The 21,923-nt window shown below is 37.0% G+C and overlaps 1 protein-coding gene across 1 annotated transcript; it reads right to left on the bottom strand.

Moving 5' to 3' along the window:
• Positions 1 to 463: 463 nt before the first annotated feature.
• On the bottom strand, positions 464 to 4,682 carry LOC128559332 (cytochrome P450 2E1-like). The gene is made up of 5 exons (XM_053550649.1): positions 4,526 to 4,682; positions 3,980 to 4,118; positions 1,696 to 1,824; positions 1,049 to 1,185; positions 464 to 640 (listed from the first exon to the last, which is right to left on the bottom strand). The coding sequence occupies exons 1-5, from the start codon at positions 4,607 to 4,609 to the stop codon at positions 464 to 466; spliced, it is 666 nt and encodes a 221-aa protein (XP_053406624.1). The 5' UTR covers positions 4,610 to 4,682.
• Positions 4,683 to 21,923: the final 17,241 nt, after the last annotated feature.

The following is a 21,923-nucleotide window of genomic DNA, read 5'->3' as shown; positions in this document are numbered from 1 at the left end:
CTGCATAACAATTAAGGCAGAGGCCTTATATCGTTTCAAACCAGAACCTAAAAGATTATGACGGAAGGTATCTCGGCAAAAATTTGTAAAAAAAACAAAGACAAATATCAAACAGGGAATGCAAAGTACAAAAAAACGCAGCCTCCCCAAAACGAAAGCCACAGCACGCAGACGTGCACACCACACACACACACACAGACACAAAGCCAACACATGAGGACAAAGCGAACAAACAAAAGAACACAGTGGGGCACTGCCTTGGAACGGTCAGTGGCAAAAACACCACTGGGGAGCTTAAACTGGTTTATGGTGCGCACCCAACCTCACTCTTACTCCCACCATGTTTCAAAGACACTAAGCCAACTGCTTGCCGTTGCTATTTTTGTCTCGCCCACTTTTAGTGGAAGCCAGACTAAGCGGTGCAAATTCCGCCGTCAGCTTAATCTTGGTGCAGATAACTTGTTCAATTCCTTGCTGGTAATTGCTTAAACAATTGTGCTACGACATGAAATGGTCGGCTTGTTGTGATTAGGAATGGGATTGAGCCTGACGGACCTGCGAGAGACTTTGCAAGGACACTCTCTTGTGGAGCTTCTTCATGGGACGTCCCGATCTTTTTGGCCAAAGTAAACGGAACCCTCTTTAGTTAGACGTACCCGTGTAAACAACGGCAGTCATTCACAAATACTACAATGCTCAGGCAATTACCTATAACGACTTGTATTCTTATTTTAAAATACCATCTCTTTTGATTTAAGGACGGTAAAACTATATCTATGCAACAGTAACAGAATAAGCATTTCTTTACATGCCCGACAATGGCATTTTTGTTGCTTTTTCGTTTTTACAGTAATATAACATAAAGAAAGAAACGTTGTGTTATATTTGACCTTTTATATACAAAAATACAACAAATAACATCAAATCCTCCTTGATAATTTGATCAGTGAAATTTTTCCCTTTTCCCGCACAAAATCACTCAAAAACACCCTACCTGTCCACACGAACATCCATTTCAATTCGACTTTTTTTCAAATCCCAAAAATACCGTGCTGTTAGGTTTGATGTCATATCCCTCAAACTCGACATGTGAGCGTGATACATGGGGTAAATTGAGTGGAAGGACTGGTAAAAAACGATGCACCTCCATTTCAAAAGCCAAAAAGAACGTGCATTTGCCCCTATCTGTAACAGAACAAATATGTTAAAGCGTCTTGCATATGTGCTGGAGAAAAAATTCCATGTTCTAGTTTGTTTAAAAGACATCTTGTTCACTAATTAAATAAAAAGGAAGACCATTGCAATTCTGTTCAATTAAGAATGGTGTACGTGTTTACATAAATTTATACCAGGTTATTTGAAACTATTATTCGGCTCGGATATCAAGAATGTTCAACCTTCTGTTACGGAGTAAACTGAACTATACATTATAAATGGAAAATAAAACTTAAGTTGTCGTAAACATTTATCTCGATTTACATATTTATATATAAAAATATCTATTGTTCCATGCATGAATAAAAGTGAGAAAAATGACTGCTTTTGAATATTGAAATATATCAAGCATTTCTAAACAAAAAACTCTTATACTAAAATATATCATGACAAGTATACTTAAATAAACCATAAAAAGTATATTTACTTACCAAAGTTTCGAAATGTTTGAAATATTGAAATATAAAATATTAAATGTACCTTTATATGTTGGAGTCCTGTCCTTCCCAATAACCTCGTCCAGTTCCGCTTGGATTTTTGTTTGATATGTTGGATAGTTACACAAGACCAACATGGAATTGGTCAGTGTTGTCCATGTTGTCATGACACCTAAAGCAAACGAGAATTGAGCCAAAGGTGAATGTATACACATTTTGCTGATAATATTTAGATGTGACTTTTCAGTCGAAAGATAAGTCAGTCGATTTCTTCTTTATTCCATACAAAATTTAAAAGCCGCCAAAGAGCCGCTAACAAAATACACCCGGACTCATCTTCAATGTTTGTATCCTTCATTTTCTTAAAGAACATATCAGTGTTATCAAAGGAAGACCCCAAATTTTAGTGGTGAAGTATGAGCCAAGTTTCTGTTGCAATTGTTTCATGAAAAAATGCTACAAGACATAGACCATGTGCTATACGAAACCAAAAAGACATGACAAGACAACAGTAAAATTAGATCGCCCAATTGAGTTTTAATCCAAAGCCATATAATAAAATACTTAGTTGTATAAAGGAAAAATCTTAGTGCACTTGTCCTCAATCGGTGTGACCTTAACCGGTATGTGAATATATCAGCATAATTCTATGACCTCTGGCCTCATTAATTTGAAAATGTCATACTTCAATGTATCAGTCTATTATATCTGAGTACGCTAATTTTTCGTAGAAGCTACATTTATGTAAAACCTGATCAAAGATGCGATGTTTCAAACTTAATTATTTTTTTATATATAATCTGTGCTTTGTTGATGCATGAAACTAAAAACTACGCATGAACGAAGCATATCTTTTGTAGGTAAACTTAACGTTAAATAGTTATATTAAAGAATCATGATGACTTTGTTGATAATATAGTTGCCACATTTTTTGTTACGAAAATAAAATACATTTTTTGTTTGTTAAATCTTACTTTCGGTGAATGTTTTCTCATATATATTTGTCAAAGGTATGAATATTTGGTTCGATTAGTAGGCATTATTGTTTCTTTTATTTTAATTACCTCCCTATATGGCGCTGTTCATGTGCAATATTGAAAGTAGTGCTTTTCTTATTATGGCTTTGCACATACCCTTCTCAAATGCGCTCATTTGACTGGTCGAAAAGGGTGCACGCGCGGGTCCGCAAAAAACGATATTGACCCGCAAAAGTGATAATGACTCTTGTGATATCATTTGTTCTTATATGTATGAAATATGGGCCAGTCAAATGAGTGTATTTGAGAAGGGCATATAATATAACAATTACAGACTTATGTTTCGGTCAATATGTGTTTTACGGACCTGTAAAAACACATATTGACCTCAACATAAGTCAATAACTGTATAATAATTCTTCCCCAATGTATTATTTCTGCAATTGTTGCACAATGTTTAGAAAAGTTTATACATGTACCTTAATTGTTTAGTATATTACTGATCCAGAATCATTTATCAATAAAGTTCGCGAAAAATCTCGAAATGATATTCTGAACTATCATCTGTTTTGTAATTTTCTTTTGAAACACCGTTTTTTTTTCATTCTGCCTGCACGTATTCGTTTTGATTTAATGGAATACCCTTATAACATTACCCATAACGAGTGTTATAAATATCAGCTTATTGCTGCCATTTTGTTGATTACACCTATTAAAATCCAGCTGCTCAAAATAATACTTTCTAAAACAGAAGACAAAAATGGCACATCAGACCAATAAAACTATGTACTCACCTGTAGCAGTGACAACAACGGGAAACTTATCAGTAAATGTATTTTCTAATATTACAGTATAGTTAAAGTTGGCCAACGTCGGCCTGGTTGGCCAAAATACGTATTAGAAACAAAGACTCACATTTTTAGGTAATGTTGTTGTATCATACTTGTTTTTACATATACATCCCTGTAATAAGGAACTTTTGAAAGACTTTCAATTAGGCTATTAATATTTAGAAGGTTCGTACGAATATATTTAGTTTCCATGTACTGTAGTTTCTTTCTGTCATATTAAAGTAAAAATTCGTACACTTTAGTAGAGAGAAATAACATTTGAAGGTCTGATAAACTTTAAACACTTGACAGCTTCGAAGTCGTTTGCAGTTTAGTCTGTTCAGCAACAGTTCAATTTTGCCGAGTTGTGAGCATTGTGTCAATAAGCATACTTAACCGTCACAGGCGAATAGTTAGCTGTCGATCTTTTAATGCTTGTTTTTACCACATGTCTACTAACCTAATAGCTGGCACTGACTATGTAGTTCTAACGGACTTGACACATAATTCAACGTATTACCTGTGTCAACGGTTTCGACAATCTGAGCAATAATCAGGTCATCGGTTAAGAAAACGTCACTTCCGGCCTCCATTTGTTTCCTTTGTTCATCTAGATAAACATCTACGACGCCCCTGAGACGTCCTGGGACATACGTTTTCTGCATGTGAGAAGAAAATCACAAGACTGAACCGTAAGCATTGAACACAGTGCATCAAATGATGCTATGACCACCAAATATAGGGCAATATGTGTCAAATTACATAACTAAAACATACTGGATAAGCTATAGGTCAGTTTTAAAACCATATTCATAAATACAATGTATCATAATTGGGAATGATTGGGAAGTTCCCTCTTATGCATAAGAAGTATTATAATTCCTGTCCTCGGTTAGTAAATATCTGTCGAAATGACATAAGAAGCAGAGTCGTGAAAAATCTGTATGGCCATACCATCGGCGTAAATAAAGAGATATTGTAAATGAGCTAATCAGTAATCCTAATAGATTAAAAAAAAAGTTAAAAACAGCTTATGAAATGCAAAAATACAAAACTGTTTTCTTACCTTAACATCATGAAAATATCTTTGCGCTATTCTGTCATACACATGGCATTGCTTTCGGAAGTTGTCCCTCAGTTGTCCAGGCATAAAGCGCAATATAGGGAAGGCTGTCAACAGAGTGTTGTTATAAGGATTAAGAAAGAATTCTCCTCCAGTTCCATGTCCCAAACACACTTAAAACTGGATCGGAGTCCGATACCAGCTCCCCTTTCAGCTGAAAAATACTTAAAATATTGATCCATATCAGATTTCAGTTCCACTTTCAACTGAAATATATATATATATATATATATATATATATATATATATATATATATATATATATATATTATCTGGATCCGTTTCAGATACAAGCTCCCCTTTCAGCTGTAGTATATGTAAAACCTAGATTTGTGCCTGATACTAACTCCCAATTCAGCTGAAATATGTTAAAGAAATATCTGTCCGATACACACCCCCCCCCCCCCCCCCCCGCCACCTCCCTCCCTCAAACATTTACCTGTAATACAAACGGCTCCGTAAAATAACGTGAAATAAAACTATCTCTTATTTAGCAGCACGGAATCCCTTTGTCTGTGGAGCAGACTCCTGTATTCTGCCATCTGGACGTTGGAGCTTTTGACCTTAACAGCCATTTTTCTAAGTTACCGCAAAATATAATTTCTTTAAAATTTTAAGATTATTGAAGTTCTGATGAAGTTTAAAGTACTATTTAGTTTTAAACATCGTTTTTGAAAGCTCTTTACAAAAGGGGTTTTTGAGCAAAATGTCTGCCAGTTATTGATCATGCCATTTTTCAATAACAGAAATTTTAACACATAACTTTTTTTAAAATTTGGTAAAAATAATTACAAGTAACAATTGAAATCAGTTTAGATAAAATACCAAATGGACACAAATTATTTCCGATTTGCTAAGTCTTACAATATTTAAATGTAATTATGCAGTTATTCATTCGAGATTATCACGTATTTCGGAATCGATGCAGTAAGGTATTACAAATACATGTCTGTTTTTGTTGGATTTAAAGTAACACTGACAATATATAGGTCATATGGTGACTTTTCCAGCTTTTGATGGAGAAGAAAGACCCCAGTTGCCTCCCCCGCTACCCCACAGACTCGCACCCCTAACTAAAATATAAACATTTTCAAAAATCATGAAATTGCATTGACATTCAACAGTGTGACCCTAAATCTAATACAATGTATATCCAATGGCTATCGTTCAATAAAATATCTTATCTTTAGGTATTTACTTCAAATGCAGAAAATCCTCATCAAATGCATTTAACTTTACTACAAATATAATTCTAATATGCTTTTCTCTGTTAAGGAGGTAGGTTACCTTCATATTTGTATGTGCGCATGTCCAACCGGAAGCTAACGTGACGATTTACGACGACGTTTACGACAAACTAAATGTGTTTGTATATTCATTCTTCTGAAAACAAATCATGAACCTGTCTCCGATCTGATGCTTTACGGTTTAATAATGCAGAAATAATGAATAAATTGCCGCAGAAACGCTTCAAAACAATGTTGCCTTAAAATGACGTCATTGACGTCATGACGTTACGTGTCAGTTACCGCGCAAAATTAATAGCTTTTATTTTGAAAGTACGTAATTCTGTGCATTTTCTTTATTTGAACTTTTTTCAAACAGCTATTATTTGCTGAAACATTTTTTATGAGTCTTTCGCTCTGAATAACAATCAATATTTTGCTTCTTTTATGTAGTTATATTGAAATATTATGCGGAATGTAAGAAAATGGATGATGGTAACCGATGTTATTTGGAATATAGTTGGATGAAAGGTTACTTGTTACGGCCAGTTTCAAATAAAAAAACTTGTAGTTTGATTTGTAATACCTATTTTTCAGTTTTCATTGATAATTTGTTAGTTATATACTAAAACTAAACTCTAAATTGTTCAAATTTCAGTAGAAAATTGTGATTTCTTGAATTGAATTGATGTTACCATGGAAACGAAGCCCGTGACCTATATATCTAAATGTAAAATTCAAAAGCGTTGACACTGGTCTATTTAAGGAACACAGCTTCGTCTTTTATTTTCATTACAACAACATCCATGAGAATAATAGCACATGCTGAACGATTTTTCCATGAAAAATGCAAGACAAAGGGACTGCTGTAAGTATTTAAGCTGTGAAATTTGTTTGAATAAATACAAATAACACGAAAATATAACTTACGTTTGAAATAATATGTTTTGAAGCTACACTAACAAGAAATATAATTTTATTCAACATTTTTTATAAAAAAATTGCGACAAAAGCAAGATATAAGCTATTTTAAACATCTCTGTTGCCATGGTTACTTTAAACTTTAAGAAAAATAGGTACCATGTAAAGTGCTTGGTATTTGCTAGTAATATTACCCAAATATTCCATGTTGGTCATTAACAGAATGGCACTGAAGCCGTCGAAAACCCCGTTTTTATACATAGTTGTTTAAAAATGAGAGAAAATGCGTTACCATGGAAACACGAGCCCCGCGACATATACATTTTAAGCTTATATTAGAAAGCTAACGCGCATACTAGTAAAATTATCAATTATGCAGACTTCTACGGATATCAGTGAAACTAAAATACACTGAAAAGTGTTAAATATCCGTATTTTCCTTCTTCTTTCAATATAAAATACCTTTGGAGGGTCATGTTCTTTAAACCTGGATAAAAATTGAACTTGAAGGGCCAGAGAAAAACGAAATTGAGATTGTAGCTGTTAAAACATGATATTACACAAAATACAAAAAATTGCTGCGGTTCAACTAATTTGAATTTACCCTGGTAACAAGGTAACCTACCTCCTTAAAACACTTACGCTAGAATGACGTCAAGTTAACGTGCGATGACGTCAATGTTTTTGGTGCGACTAAGAAAGAGCGCTACTGTATTTTATCTACTGTTTTAGATTAAAGGCATATTAGAATCGAAATGATTTATACCAAAATCGTATTTTAACACTATTTATACACTCGGGCGGTAATACGTCGTACAAATAATTTCACTCGGGCTGCTCCCTCGTGAAATTATTACGCCCGACGTATAACCGCCCATCGTGCATAAATAAGTGTTAAAAATTTTAGTTAAGTTGGTCTGCAGTTCGCAGTTCGCATTTCGCGTTTCGAATTGCGAACTGCAAACTGGTCTGCAGTTCGCAGTTCGCGATTCGAATTGCGAACTGCAAACTGGTCTGCAGTTCGCGATTCGAATTGCGAACTGTAAACTGGTCTGCACTTTACGATTCAAATGTCAACGTGCAGTCTGATCAACAATGTTCTGCACATTGCAGACAAGAATGCATTTCACAGTTGGTCTCAGTTCTCGTTTCGAACTGCGAACTGCAAACTGGTCTGCAGTTTGCGATTCGTGTTGCGAACTGCAAACTAGTCTGCAGTTTACGATTCAAATTTCAAAGTGTGCAGTCTGATCAGCACTGCCCGGCAAATTGTAGACAAGAATGCATTTCACATTTGGTCTGAAGTTAGCAGTTCGCGTTTCGAATTGCGAACTGCAAACTGGTCTGCAGTTCGCGATTCGAATTGCAAACTGTAAACTGGTCTGCGCTTTACGATTCAAATGTCAACGTGCAGTCTGATCAACACTGTCCTGCGCATTGCAGACAAGAATGCATTTCACAGTTGGTCTGCAGTTCGCGTTTCGAATTGCGAACTGCAAACTGGTCTGCAGTTCGCGATTCAAATTCGAACTGCAAACTGGTCTGCAGTTCGCGATTCGAATTGCAAACTGTAAACTGGTCTGCGCTTTACGATTCAAATGTCAACGTGCAGTCTGATCAACACTGTCCTGCGCATTGCAGACAAGAATGCATTTCACAGTTGGTCTGCAGTTCGCGTTTCGAATTGCGAACTGCAAACTGGTCTGCAATCCGCGATTCGAATTCGAACTGCAAACTGGTCTGCAGTTTGAGATTCATATTGAGAACTGTAAACTGGGCTGCAGTTTACAATTCAAATTTCAAAATGCAGTCTGATCAGCACTGTCCAGCGCATTGCGGACAAGGATGCATTTCATAATTAGTCTGCAGTTTGCATTTCGCGTTTCCATCTGCGAACTGCAAACTGGTCCGCAGTTCGCGTTCCGAATTGCAAACTGCAATCTTGTCTGCTGATTACAATAACAATTTCAAAGTGCAGTCTGATCAGCACTTTCTTACGCATTGCAGACAAGAATGCATTTCACAGTTGGTCTATAGTTCGCAGGTTGTGTTTCCAGTTGCGAACTGCAAACTGGTCTGCAGTTCGCAGTTCGCGTTTCGAATTGTGAACTGCAAACTGGTCTGCAGTTCGCAGTTCGCAGTTCGCGATTCGAATTGCGAACTGCAAACTGGTCTGCAGTTCGCGATTTGAATTCGAACTGCAAACTGGTCTGCAGTTCGGGATTCGTATTTTAAACTGTAAACTGGGCTACAATTTACGATTCAAATTTCAAAGTGCAGTCTGATCAGCTAACTAATACAGATGGATAACTCTAGTTACCCTAAACGGTGTTATTTTATGCTAAAATCTTTAGATAACGTAGGTAGAATCAACTGGGCTACTCAGGTCAAACACTTGTTATTTTTGTATGGTTTGGTTATGTTTGGGTTTCACATGATGTTGGAAATATTGACTACTTCGTTAGTATTTTTCGTCAAAGACTCATAGATTGTCATAAACAAAACTGGAAAGAGTCTATCGAAGAATCAAGTAGATGTCACCATTATCAACATTTTAAAACTTTATTAAATACAGAACGTTACCTTACAATAAATTTGCCATTTAAATACAGACTAGCAATGTCAAAATTTCGTTGTTCAAGCCATAAGCTGCATGTTGAAACTGGTAGGCACAACAATACACCTTTTAAATCTCGTATCTTCGTATCTGCCAATTTTGTTATAATAGAAGTAACACTAGTAATTGTTGAATGTGAATATCATGCTTTTTTTCAATGTGAGAAATTTAGTGAGATCCGTAATCAGTATCTTCTTAATTGGTATTCATCTGACAGAAGTATACAAAGTTTTTTATAACATACTTAGCTCTGATAATGAAAAGGTGTTATATCTAACAGCATTGTATCTTGAGAAACTCTTAAATAATGTTTGACCTGTTAAATATGATATTCAGCAGCCTATGTTTACTAGTCGACTGTGTGCTGAACCTATGAATATGTATTTTAACTTATCCGATTGTATATGTATACATTTTGTGGGATCACAACTGTTTATATATTTACTTACTATATATTATGTAGTGTATTTTGGGCCGGAGGCCTTTGTTACATTTCATAAACTTTTGACTTGACTTGACTTGACTGTCCAGCGCATTGCGGACAAGAATGCATTTCATAATTAGTCTGCAGTTCGCATTTCGCGTTTCCAACTGCGAACTGCAAACTAGTCCGCAGTTCGCGTTCCGAATTGCAAACTGCAATCTTGTCGGCTGATTACAATAAAAATTTCAAAGTGCAGTCTGATCAGCACTTTCTTGCGCATTTCACAGTTGGTCTATAGTTCGCAGTTTGTGTTTCGAATTGCGAACTGCAAACTGGTTTGCAGTTCGCAGTTCGCGTTTCGAATTGCGAACTGCAAACTGGTCTGCAGTTCGCAGTTCGCAGTTCGCGATTCGAATTGCGAACTGCAAACTGGTCTGCAGTTCGCGATTCGAATTCGAACTGCAAACTGGTCTGCAGTTCGGGATTCGTATTGCAAACTGTAAACTGGGCTACAATTTACGATTCAAATTTCAAAGTGCAGTCTCATCAGCACTGTCCAGCGCATTGCGGACAAGAATGCTTTTCATAATTAGTCTGCAGTTCGCATTTCGCGTTTCCAACTGCGAACTGCAAACTGGTCCGCAGTTCGCGTTCCAAATTGCAAACTGCAATCTTGTCTGCTGATTACAATAACAATTTCAAAGTGCAGTCTGATCAGCACTTTCTTGCGCATTGCAGACAAGCATGCATTTCACAGTTGGTCTATAGTTCTCAGTTTGTGTTTCAAATTGCGAACTGCAAACTGGTCTGCAGTTCGCGTTTCGAATTGCGAACTGCAAACTGGTCTGCAGTTCGCAGTTCGTGATTCGAATTGCGAACTGCAAACTGGTGTGCGGTTCAAGATTCAAAATAAAAATATATTTGAACGTTACTCTTATACTTTTAAGTAATAGGTCAGTATTTGCTAAATATAAAATTTTGAGCCGTGCCATGAGAAAATCAACATAGTGGGTTTGCGACCAGCATGGATCCAGACCAGCTTGCGCATCCGCTCAGTCTGGTCAGGATCCATGCTGTTCGCTAATGGTTTCTCTAATTGCAGTAGGCTTTAAAAGTGAACAGCATGAATCCTGACCAGACTGCGCGGATGCGCAAGCTGGTCTGGATCCATGCTGGTCGCAAACCCACTATGTTGATTTTCTCATGGCACGGCTCATTAATGTTAATGGTCTGCACTTCCTCCCTCTTCAGTAGAACTGCAAAGTGCCGGCAAGTCTGCGGCTCCTAGATTTCGATTCGAACTACGAACTGCAAACTGGTCTGCAGTTCTCAGTTCGCAGTTCGAAATTCGTAGTTCATAATTCGAATTGCGAACTGCAAACTGGTCTGCAGTTCGCAGTTCACGATTCGAATTGCGAACTGCAAACTGGTCTGCAGTTCAAGATTCAAAATGAAAATGAATTTGAAGGTTACTCTTATACTTTAAAGTAATAGGCAAGTGTTTGCTAAACATAAATGTGAAAAGTCTGCACTTCCTCCCTCTCCATTAGAACTGCAGACAAGAATGCATTTCACAGTTGGTCTACAGTTCGCAGTTTGCGTTTCGAATTGTGAACTGCAAACTGGTCCGCAGTTCGCAGTTCGCCTTTCGAATTGCAAACTGCAAACTGGCCTGCAGTTCGCGATTTGAATTGTGAACTGCAAACTGGTCCGCAGTTCGCAGTTCGCCTTTCGAATTGCAAACTGCAAACTGGCCTGCAGTTCGCAGTTCGCGATTTGAATTGCGAACTGCAAACTGGTCCGCTGTTCGCAGTTCGCCTTTCGAATTGCGAACTGCAAACTGGCCTGCAGTTCGCAGTTCGCAGTTCACTATTCGAATTGCGAACTGCAAAATGGTCTGCAGTTCGCGATTCAAATTCGAACTGAAAACTGGTCTGCAGTTCGAGATTCGTATTGAGAACTGTACACTGTGCTGCAGTTTACGATTCTAATTTCAAAGTGCAGTCTGATCAGCACTGTCCAGCAAAATGTAGACAAGAATGCATTTCACAGTTGGTCTGCAGTTTGCAGTTCTCAGTTCACGTTTTCAAATGCGATCTGCAAACTGGAAAAGTAAAGAAGAAATGAAAAATCTTGAAATGGAACTTCTCTATCGTGCAGAATTTTTTCCAGTGAATTTAGTAACATTTTTATGGAGGAGCCGCCCATATCAATTACCGGTGACGAATATAGATAAGCTTAAATATAAACAATGAAAACATGTAGAAGTTATAGCATGTTTGTCACGGGATGTAACATTTCATGGTCTTTAAACTTAATAGTGACGTGTGCCGCGCATAGCGGGGAAACTAATACTTTTCCCTGGAGGTATCGTCTGCTGTTTAATTGAATTGGATATCCTCGGCAATGAACGTGTTATTACGAATATTAACGGAGATGTCCGAGGCACTTCATCCTTGCCCGTACAGTCTTTGTGAATTCTTGTCATGTAGGTTACATTCTACCAATTCAATTCCTTATTTATTTCATATTAATAACAAAACATTCAGACCTCATTTTCAGCACTTTAGAGCATTTCAATGATATGAAAACCATATATGGTCATTTAGTATAACATGTCTTCTTATCAAAAATAGAAAAATATTGACATGTTTTATGTTGTATATAAGAAAAATAATCTGTTCTGAGAAACATCACCCTCTAAAAATGCCCCCATGAAAACAGCCGTTTAGCAATTACGCGTAGGTAGTCATTTTTCGCAAAGAATAAAACTTATTCCAGGAAATTTACAATGAAAATGGTCTAGATCTATTCTCAATACAATAAGCAATAAACATAAGCCAAAATTTAACTGTCACCTCCTCATGTCACTCATTATACAAGACTTCATCCATAGCATGGAACTACATTTTGGACTACTTCACATGTAACACTGAGTAGTCACTTCCGGTTTGGTGTAATCCGTCCTGTATGACCAATCTTCTTGGTTTGCTTTATGAGTATAAAGGAGAGCTAGAATGAGAGAAAGAAATTCACTGGTGTTCTCTTAGTACCTTTTACTGCCAAATTCCTTCTACGCTCAGAGTAGTTAATGTACTCTTACGAGCAATACAGTAAAATTCATAGAAAACTGAATTAAAATCATTTAGAATTCTTATGATTACTTCAATTAATTCACCAGTCGGTGTGGCAAGGAATATTTTGAAATATCTTTAATATTGTAGTTTGTATTTCTTTACAGAGCGCGTGATTTTTTTTTTTTTTTTTTTTTTTTGTGAAAACTTTGTATTATTTTATCTTTATTTTATCAGTTGATGTATATTGTGACATGTTTCAATGTAAAGACATTTACACTCATTATAAGGATCGTCTACAGTCAAGTATGGCCTAATGTAACTCTTGAATGGCTTAAAGCCCAACTCGTTTACTGTCATGATGTTATAACATTTTTTCTTATGGAATGTTTTTAACTCAAATACATTTCTATTGTATTTAGGACTTATTAAAAGGTCATAAAACACATGAACTGACATATAAAAAATAAAATAAAATAATCTTATGCAGCTTTTGCAGTAGTGCGTTGTTCCTGTAAAATAATTCAGCTTTACATTGTGTGATTTCTATTACAGTACATGTGTGTATATCATTTCAATTTTAAACAAAAATTATATAGCCCTTTGTAAATAAAATCAACGAAAGATTAATTGTAAGATTAATCAAAGAACTGTTTCATTTGACGGAATTTGCCCGGATATTGAAGTAACTAGCCGGAATGTTCAAGTCACTGTCAGCCCACTCAAAAATGCTCATCTCACGTCTGACTATAGCTCACCTGACTTTGGATTATTTCTGACATATAAAATATTCAGATTGTAACCTACAGGTCAATGCAAGCTTGACATATCTGCGTCGAAGCCTGTATTGATTGTCCAGTCAGAGAGAGAGGCTAATTTTGCGATGAACTGCACACTGAGACGGGCTAATTTTGCCATGAACTTTACCGATTTCTAACTTTCTGAAACAGAACAATTTGATAAATAGTAACGAATATTAACGAAAGTAGTCCACACACAAGCAAAGTACGCAGTCGTATTTTGACAGTGTTTAAAGCGAAATATACTGGACCTATTGTACAAAATATTCATAGATAGTGTCATATAAAGAAGAAAGTCCGTATAATCTCGTCCCTGGCAAAACCAGCATATTACATACATCTGCTAATAAAATACCAACATTTAACACCATTCTTGCCGCCGCCTTCGGATATGTCCAAAGGTAGCACTGGAATGGCTCATCGACAAACTCGTTTTATTGTCTTGGTATTATAATGAAATATGACATAAGTAATCTGCAAACGGTCAGTACTAGAGCCTGGGCTTTGATCTTGGCTTAGAAACATTACTTTATAAATCTTGTTTGGTTTAATGTAAGTGGGGTTTTGATATGTGCAGGTGTCTAATACTTTTAGAGATTTTATCTATTTGTGCCATTGATAAGTAATTTGAATTAAATTGTCCATAACTAATTGGAACGACGACATTTTTTGTCGCAGTCGCAATTATGCACTCGGCACTAAGACCTGCATGATTGGTCAACATACCTTAAATGGCGTAAGAAGAGAGTTGTGTTGTTTGTCTGTGCAAAATGTAACCAATCAAAGTGTTTAAATGATCCAATGGGGCTAAAGTGATTGAATATGTCTCGCAATTTTCTTTAAAAATATATGGACATTAAACAATAAATGTCAATGATTTAGTTGTCTCCTTTATTTGTTTTATGTCATTTTTTACCAGTTCCAAATGATCGCTAATCAAAGTTCATGCATTATTCACAATTTTAATTGTAAACCGCATATACATTATGACAGAGAATGTTTAAAGTCCAGTGATTAATCCTTTTTTGTATTGTATTAAAAACCGCTAACTTCAGGCCGTCTTTACGTATCTTTAGAGAACATCAATTTTTCCTACAACTACTTTTCAGAAAAGCTCTGTTACAAATGATAATACAAGAAATTGGGGGTTTGATATTCCTATTAAAATGCCTGCCAGTTGTGGTCTGCTACCCTTAAAATAGCCCATATTTGCTCTAGTCCGCACAATAAACATTTACTTCCAGTTTCGATCTGCAAAACTTGCCATGTGGGGTGTATGAAAATGTGAACTGTCTCATTCCATGTAGAATGTATTCCAGTAGTGCAAAAGTGTGATTTATTAAAGCACTCGTTCTACACGAATGTGCCCAAATAAAATGGGTAAATTAGGTACCGATTTCGAATATACCACGAACATTTTTTTTACCAATTTACTGACCCTATTCCGAAAGGACAAAACATATAATGTATATGACTCTGATTAGAGTAATTTGAAATTATTATTATAATACCATGTTTATATATAGTCCTTTTCATGATAAGCCCGTTTAAAGGCGTTTTACATAGCACAAACGCAGCCACTCTGGTCGCGAAAGTAATCTGACACCGAACGATCTCACCAGATGAAGAGCGAGATCCCTCAGAGCAGATGGAGAGAAATCGTGTATTTAGATACAGACTCTTTGTGGAAAGACAGACTGGTGCTTTGATATACCTTGTTCATAGCAATGACACTTTAGAAGCCTTCTTTTAGGAGAAGAACCGGTACAGGTCGCTTAGTCAGACCAGCTTACAGTTTACAATTTCGATTCGGATAAAGTGACTGCAGCTGAGGGACCATAACCTCTTTAAGCAAAAACTTTACTAAGTACGAAATTCTAGGCCTAAGAGTAATGTTCCAATATACTTTTATTTTAAATATTGAACTGCAGACCAGTTTGCAGTTCGCAATTCGAATCGTGAACTGCGAACTGCAGACCAGTTTGCAGTTCGCAATTCGAATTATGAACTACGAATTGCGAACTGCGAACTGAGAACTGCAGACCAGTTTGCAGTTCGCAGTTCGAATTATGAACTACGAATTGCGAACTGCGAACTGAGAACTGCAGACCAGTTTGCAGTTCGTAGTTTGAATCGAAAACTAGGAGCCGCAGACTTGCCGGCACTTTGCAGTTCTAATGAAGAGGGAGGAAGTGCAGACCATTAACATTAATGAGCCGTGCCATGAGAAAACCAACATAGTGGGTTTGCGACCAGCATGGATCCAGACCAGCCTGCGCATCCGCGCAGTCTGGTCAGGATCCATGCTGTTCGCTTTTAAAGCCTACTGCAATTAGAGAAACCATTAGCGAACAGCATGGATCCTGACCTGATTGCGCGGATGCGCAAGCTGGTCTGGATCCATGCTGGTCGCAAACACACAATGTTGATTTTTTCATGGCACGGCTCAAAATTTTATATTTAGCAAACACTGACCTATTACTTTAAAATATAAGAGTAACCTTCAAATTCACTTTCATTTTGAATCTTGAACTGCAAACCAGTTTCAGTTCGAATTCGAATCGCGAACTGCAGACCAGTTTGCAGTTCGCAATTCGAAACGCGAACTGCAGACTAGTTTGCAGTTCGCAATTCGAATCGCGAACTGCAGACCAGTTTGCAGTTCGCAATTCGAATCGCGAACTGCGAACTGCAGACCAGTTTGCAGTTCGCAATTCGAAACGCAAACTGCGAACTATAGACCAACTGTGAAATGCGCAAGAAAGTGCTGATCAGACTGCACTTTGAAATTTTTATTGTAATCAGCCGACAAGATTGCAGTTTGCAATTCGGAACGCAAACTGCGGACCAGTTTGCAGTTCGCAGTTGGAAACGCGAAATGCGAACTGCAGACTAATTATGAAATACATTCTTGCCCGCAATGCGCTGGACAGTGCTGATCAGCTCTTTGAAATTTGATTCGTAAATTGTAGCCCAGTTTACAGTTTGCAATACGAATCCCGAACTGCAGAGCAGTTTGCAGTTCGAATTCGAATCGCGAACTGCAGACCAGTTTGCAGTTCGCAATTCGAATCGCGAACTGCGAACTGCGAACTGCAGACCAGTTTGCAGTTCGCAATTCGAAACGCGAACTGCGAACTGCAGACCAGTTTGCAGATCGCAATTGGAAACACAAACTGAGAACTATAGACCAACTGTGAAATGCATTATTGTCTGCAATGCGCAAGAAAGTGCTGATCAGACTGCACTTTGAAATTTTTATTGTAATCAGCAGACAAGATTGCAGTTTGCAATTTGGAACGCGAACTGCGGACCAGTTTGAAGATCGCAGTTTGAAACGCGAAATGCGAACTGCAGACTAATTATGAAAAGCATTCTTGTCCGCAATGCGCTGGACAGTGCTGATCAGACTGCACTTTGAAATTTGAATCGTAAATTGTGTCCCAGTTTACAGTTCGAAATACGAATCCCGAACTGCAGACCAGTTTGCAGTTCGCAATTCGAATCGCGAACTGCAGACCAGTTTGCAGTTCGCAATTCAGATCGTGAACTGCAAACTGCGAACTGCAGACCAGTTTGCAGTTCGCAATTCGAAACGCGAACTGCGAACTACAGACCAGTTTGCAGTTCACAATTGGAAACACAAACTGCAAACTATAGACCAACTGTGAAATGCATTCTTGTCTGCAATGCGCAAGAAAGTGCTGATCTGACTGCACTTTGAAATTTTTATTGTAATCAGCAGACAAGATTGCAGTTTGCAATTTGGAACGCGAACCGCGGACCAGTTCGCAGTTGGAAACGCGAAATGAGAACTGCAGACTAATTATTAAATGCATTCTGGTCCGCAATGCGCTGGACAGTGCTGATCAGACTGCACTTTGAAATTTGAATCGTAAACTGCAGATTAGTTTGCAGTTCGCAACACGAATTGCGAACTGCAGACCAGTTTGCAGTTCGCAGTTCGAAACGCGAACTGCAGACCAACTGTGAAATGCATTCTTGTCTGCAATGCGCAGGACAATGTTGATCAGACTGCACGTTGAAATTTGAATCGTAAACTGCAGACTAGTTTGCAGTTCGCAACACGAATTGCGAACTGCAGACCAGTTTGCAGTTCGCAATTCGAAACGCGAACTGCAGACCAACCGTGAAATGCATTCTTGTCTGCAGTGCGCAGGACAGTGTAGATCAGACTGCACGTTGACATTTGAATCGTAAAGTGCAGACCAGTTTACAGTTTGCAATTCGAATCGCGAACTGCAGACCAGTTTGCAGTTCGCAATTCGAATCGCGAACTGCGAACTGCAGACCAGTTTGCAGTTCGCAATTCGAAACGCGAACTGCGAACTGCGAACTGCAGACCAACTTAACTGATATGTGTTAAAACCCTCTTTTGCTATAAATTATTTCTTATATCAATAGTGTGTGTAGAGCTACATTCATAACTAAATGTCATACAGTAATAGGCGATTGTAAAAAGACTTCCATTATTTTATTGGCTGTACACATTTATACTTTATTTAGCTATATATGTATACAGTATATACTGTTTTAAACCTAATGCATAGTACTTTTAATACATGAACACTTATTATTTATGTTTTTCCAGTGAGTTATAGAGTTTTCTCAGTGAAATAAAAGTGATAATCCACAGTTTTGAAACAGAAGATTATCATTTTTATTTTTCACTGTTTTGGCCGAACTAGTTCCGGTTCTCCGTCGCGATTGAAGTCAAATTGTATACCAAGCGTTATGAATACCAGGGACCATAATGACGATGACGTCGTTAAAATGACGTCATTTGTGTTATGCTTTCTGTTGATCTTTCCCGTGATTTTCGACATTTTATAAATTACGCAACAAAAGTAGTTTACAAGTTTTATATATAGGTTTAGCTTCATCAGCTGAAGTTTGTAAAACAAACATTTTCTACCTCTTATATTTCAGGAAAAAGAAGATTAGATAGTAACAAGGAAGAGGAAGAAGAGGTGGAAAATGTTTTAGCACAGGTGTTTGAAGCTCAATTAATGAAATATTTATGCAGGTTAGATCTCTTCATAGGTCACAAACAGGTAAATAGTTTTCCCTGTATATTCTATATAAAACTGACAGTTTTTAAAGAGCTACCAAACATAGCTTAAGGTTAAGCAGTATATCACAAAACAACAGATTTTTTTAGTAAATGAACAGCATCTTGACAAACAACTTATCTGTCCAATACATGTTCACAGAGTTGGATACTTAAAATATTCTTAATGAGTTGTCCCCCTTTAAATAAGAATGCCATTTGTAAAGAAATAAATGTAAACAATTGTCAAAAACGATGTTTTACCTAGTTATGTAAAGTTTAAACACTCGCACGATGTTGCAAATGCATCAAAACGAAGACATGTAACATCTTTTAAAAAATGGTGAGTTTTTACAGCCGCTGAACTGTCCAGAATTGTGGCCCCTTCATGCAGTCCCTTTCCGGAATTCAATACATATATCAGTAAATTGACAATGGTTTTGTAGAATAATATAAATGTTTTATACGCTGTTAAATTTTCATGTAAAACAATGCTTTCTTTCTATGATTTGGGCCATACCAAATTGATTAATAGTTCTTCAGAAAATTTTCAAAAAAAATTGGAGCGGGCGAGCGAAATTTTTATTTTATTTTTTTTTCCTCAATTTTGATTTTTTCAGAGGCGGGTAGATTTTACATGGAGCGAGCGGGCTTTTTTTATTTTTTTTCCCAGCTTGGACCCTTGAGGAGGCGGTTATGATTATACATGAAGTTAACATTTCTTTAGAAATAACACAAAAATCAAACATTTACAGTATGGGTAACAAAGTATATAGCTTTTCTATTACGTTTTAAAGACTACATGAATGATTTTGCAAATAAATTCTTGCCAAACCTCACTGAATCACTTTGGTTTTTTTTAGTTATAATTTCTAAGGGATGAGTGTCTTATTTTTAATTTTGATTTTTCTACATTAATCTGAAGGCCTGCCTATTTAACGGCACAGCATGAGGAATATTTAAGACAAAACAGGCACATGTTTGGAATAACATTTCTTCTGAAGCACAGTTAGATGGCTTCGGCACATGAACAACTTTGTGCCCCTAGTGGAACTCAAACCCATAGAGGTGAAGGGAAGTAACAAACCACTTGACCAGTGAGACCAAACAGAGTTGGTCATACAGATGCTTCCACATTGCTCGAATCCCTTTGGAATAATTTCTTAACAGATCAGGCTAGCTTATGTTTTTGTGGTGGAGATTCATTTCAGGCAAAAATGATAGCAAGACTGACAAAGAATGATCCCAATATGGCCACCCTTAAGGTGTTATATGGCCACCCTTAAAGTGTTGTTTGTTTTGCTTTGACTGAACTAGAAATTTATAGTTGGGGAGGTCTGTTTTTTTCCAGTTTTTTTTTCGTTCTATCAATTCACAGCCAAGTAATAGGCAAACAGGCAAAATTGGGGTTACAAAAGGACAGATTTTATATCTACACTACTTATTTGAAAAGCTAAACAATTTTTAAATTGACTAAATGCATTTCGATAGAATATCTGACTGCTGTACTAAAGAAGTTACGTTCAAAAAGATTTGGCCTAGACAATGTGATAGGTCGGTCAGGATCTGTGAACAAACATTTTTTTAAGATAGTAGTCGGCCTCAGCTTTGGGCTCTAGATATAACATACTGAACTAAACAACTGATAACAAATGGTTTGAAAACTATATCTGAACAATATTTCAAAATATTTTTAACTGCATCCCCGTGCACGTCTTACAAGTCGTGCTTTGTTCCTTTCACTGTATTGAACAAAAGTAGAACGTGCCTACTTCATTACCTACCGACACATCGAAGGCCATGTGTGGCACTAGCACAGACACTCCAGATTTAAAACAAATGATGAACAACACCATAATTCCTGACTTTTTGAGTTTTGGTCATCAGTAACATGTATTACGATCAATATCACTTTGACGCATTAAAACAGCGATAAAACCTGCTTTGCCGTTATTATTCCGGACCGCGTAATCGGGAAAAAAATTTTTTTTTTCGGAGATTTTTATGTACGTGCGGGCGGGTGATTTTTATTTTTTTTTCTCGGGAATGAAATTATTGATGCGGTAGTTCCGACGAACGACATATCAATTTGGTATGGCCTTGATGACGTTCGAACTTTTTTCTCCGAAACATGGATCTATACCTTGACCAATTTCAGAGAATGAATCCTTACCTCATTTTAAATAGTTATGATAAAACTGATATAAAACTAGAGCTATCACTAAAGGTGATGAATGTACCCCCCCCCCCCCCCCCCCCTCATGCACTGACACAGTACATTGCAATTTGATGCACACAAGATGGCATAATTATGTGGACTGTATGTATATAGTAACAAAAAACAAAGTTCCATAACTATGCAGAATATTTATCTAAAAGAATGTAACATGCACCATGCACAACTAGGGTTGGTACTGATCACTTGTGTGAAGTTTCATTAAATTGTGTGCAAGGGTTTGGTAGATTAGGCACGCACAAGATTGCATATGCAGACTGTATGTTCATAGTATGTTAACAAGAAACAAAGTCCCATATCTGTGCAATTTTTTGTCGCTGAAAGAACCTAACATGCACCATGCACAACTACTGTTGTTACTGATCACTTGTGTGAGGTTTCATTAAATTGTGTCAAGGGGATGAGGAGAGATGGTGCACACAAGATTGTGTCTCTGTATATAGCATAGTAACAAAAAAACAAAGTCCCATAACTGTGCAATTTTTTTTTCTGAAAGAACCTAACATGCCCCATGCACAACTACTGTTGTTACTGATCACTTGTGTGAAGTTTCATTAAATTGTGTCAAGGTGATGAGGAGAGATGGTGCGCACAAGAGTGTGTCTATGTATATAGTATAGTAACAAAAAAACAAAGTCCAATAACTCTGCAAATTTTTTTTTCTAAAAGAACCTAACATGCCCCATGCACAACTACTGTTGGTACTGATCACTTGTGTGAAGTTTCATTAAATTGTGTCAAGGTGATGAGGAGAGATGGTGCGCACAAGAGTGTGTCTATGTATATAGTATAGTAACAAAAAAACAAAGTCCCATAACTCTGCAAATTTTTTTTTCTAAAAGAACCTAACATGCCCCATGCACAACTACTGTTGGTACTGATCACTTGTGTGAAGTTTCATTAAATTCTGTCAAGGGGATGAGGAGAGATGGTGCGCACAAGATTGTGTCTATGTATATAGTATAGTAACAA

Source organism: Mercenaria mercenaria, chromosome 9, assembly GCF_021730395.1.
Source record: "Mercenaria mercenaria strain notata chromosome 9, MADL_Memer_1, whole genome shotgun sequence".
Taxonomy (NCBI): Eukaryota; Metazoa; Mollusca; class Bivalvia; order Venerida; family Veneridae; genus Mercenaria; species Mercenaria mercenaria.
This window is presented reverse-complemented; position numbering and strand designations above follow the sequence as displayed.

Bases quoted from the DNA above. Each gene is read 5' to 3' on its own strand.
- LOC128559332 (XM_053550649.1), bottom strand. From the start codon at position 4,609: ATGCCTGGACAACTGAGGGACAACTTCCGAAAGCAATGCCATGTGTAT. The intron at 1,825-3,979 runs GTAATACGTTGA...CGTTTGCTTTAG, and splicing joins TGTCGAAACCGTTGACACAG to GTGTCATGACAACATGGACA. The intron at 641-1,048 runs GTATTTTTGGGA...GTCTAACTAAAG, and splicing joins ACATCAAACCTAACAGCACG to AGGGTTCCGTTTACTTTGGC.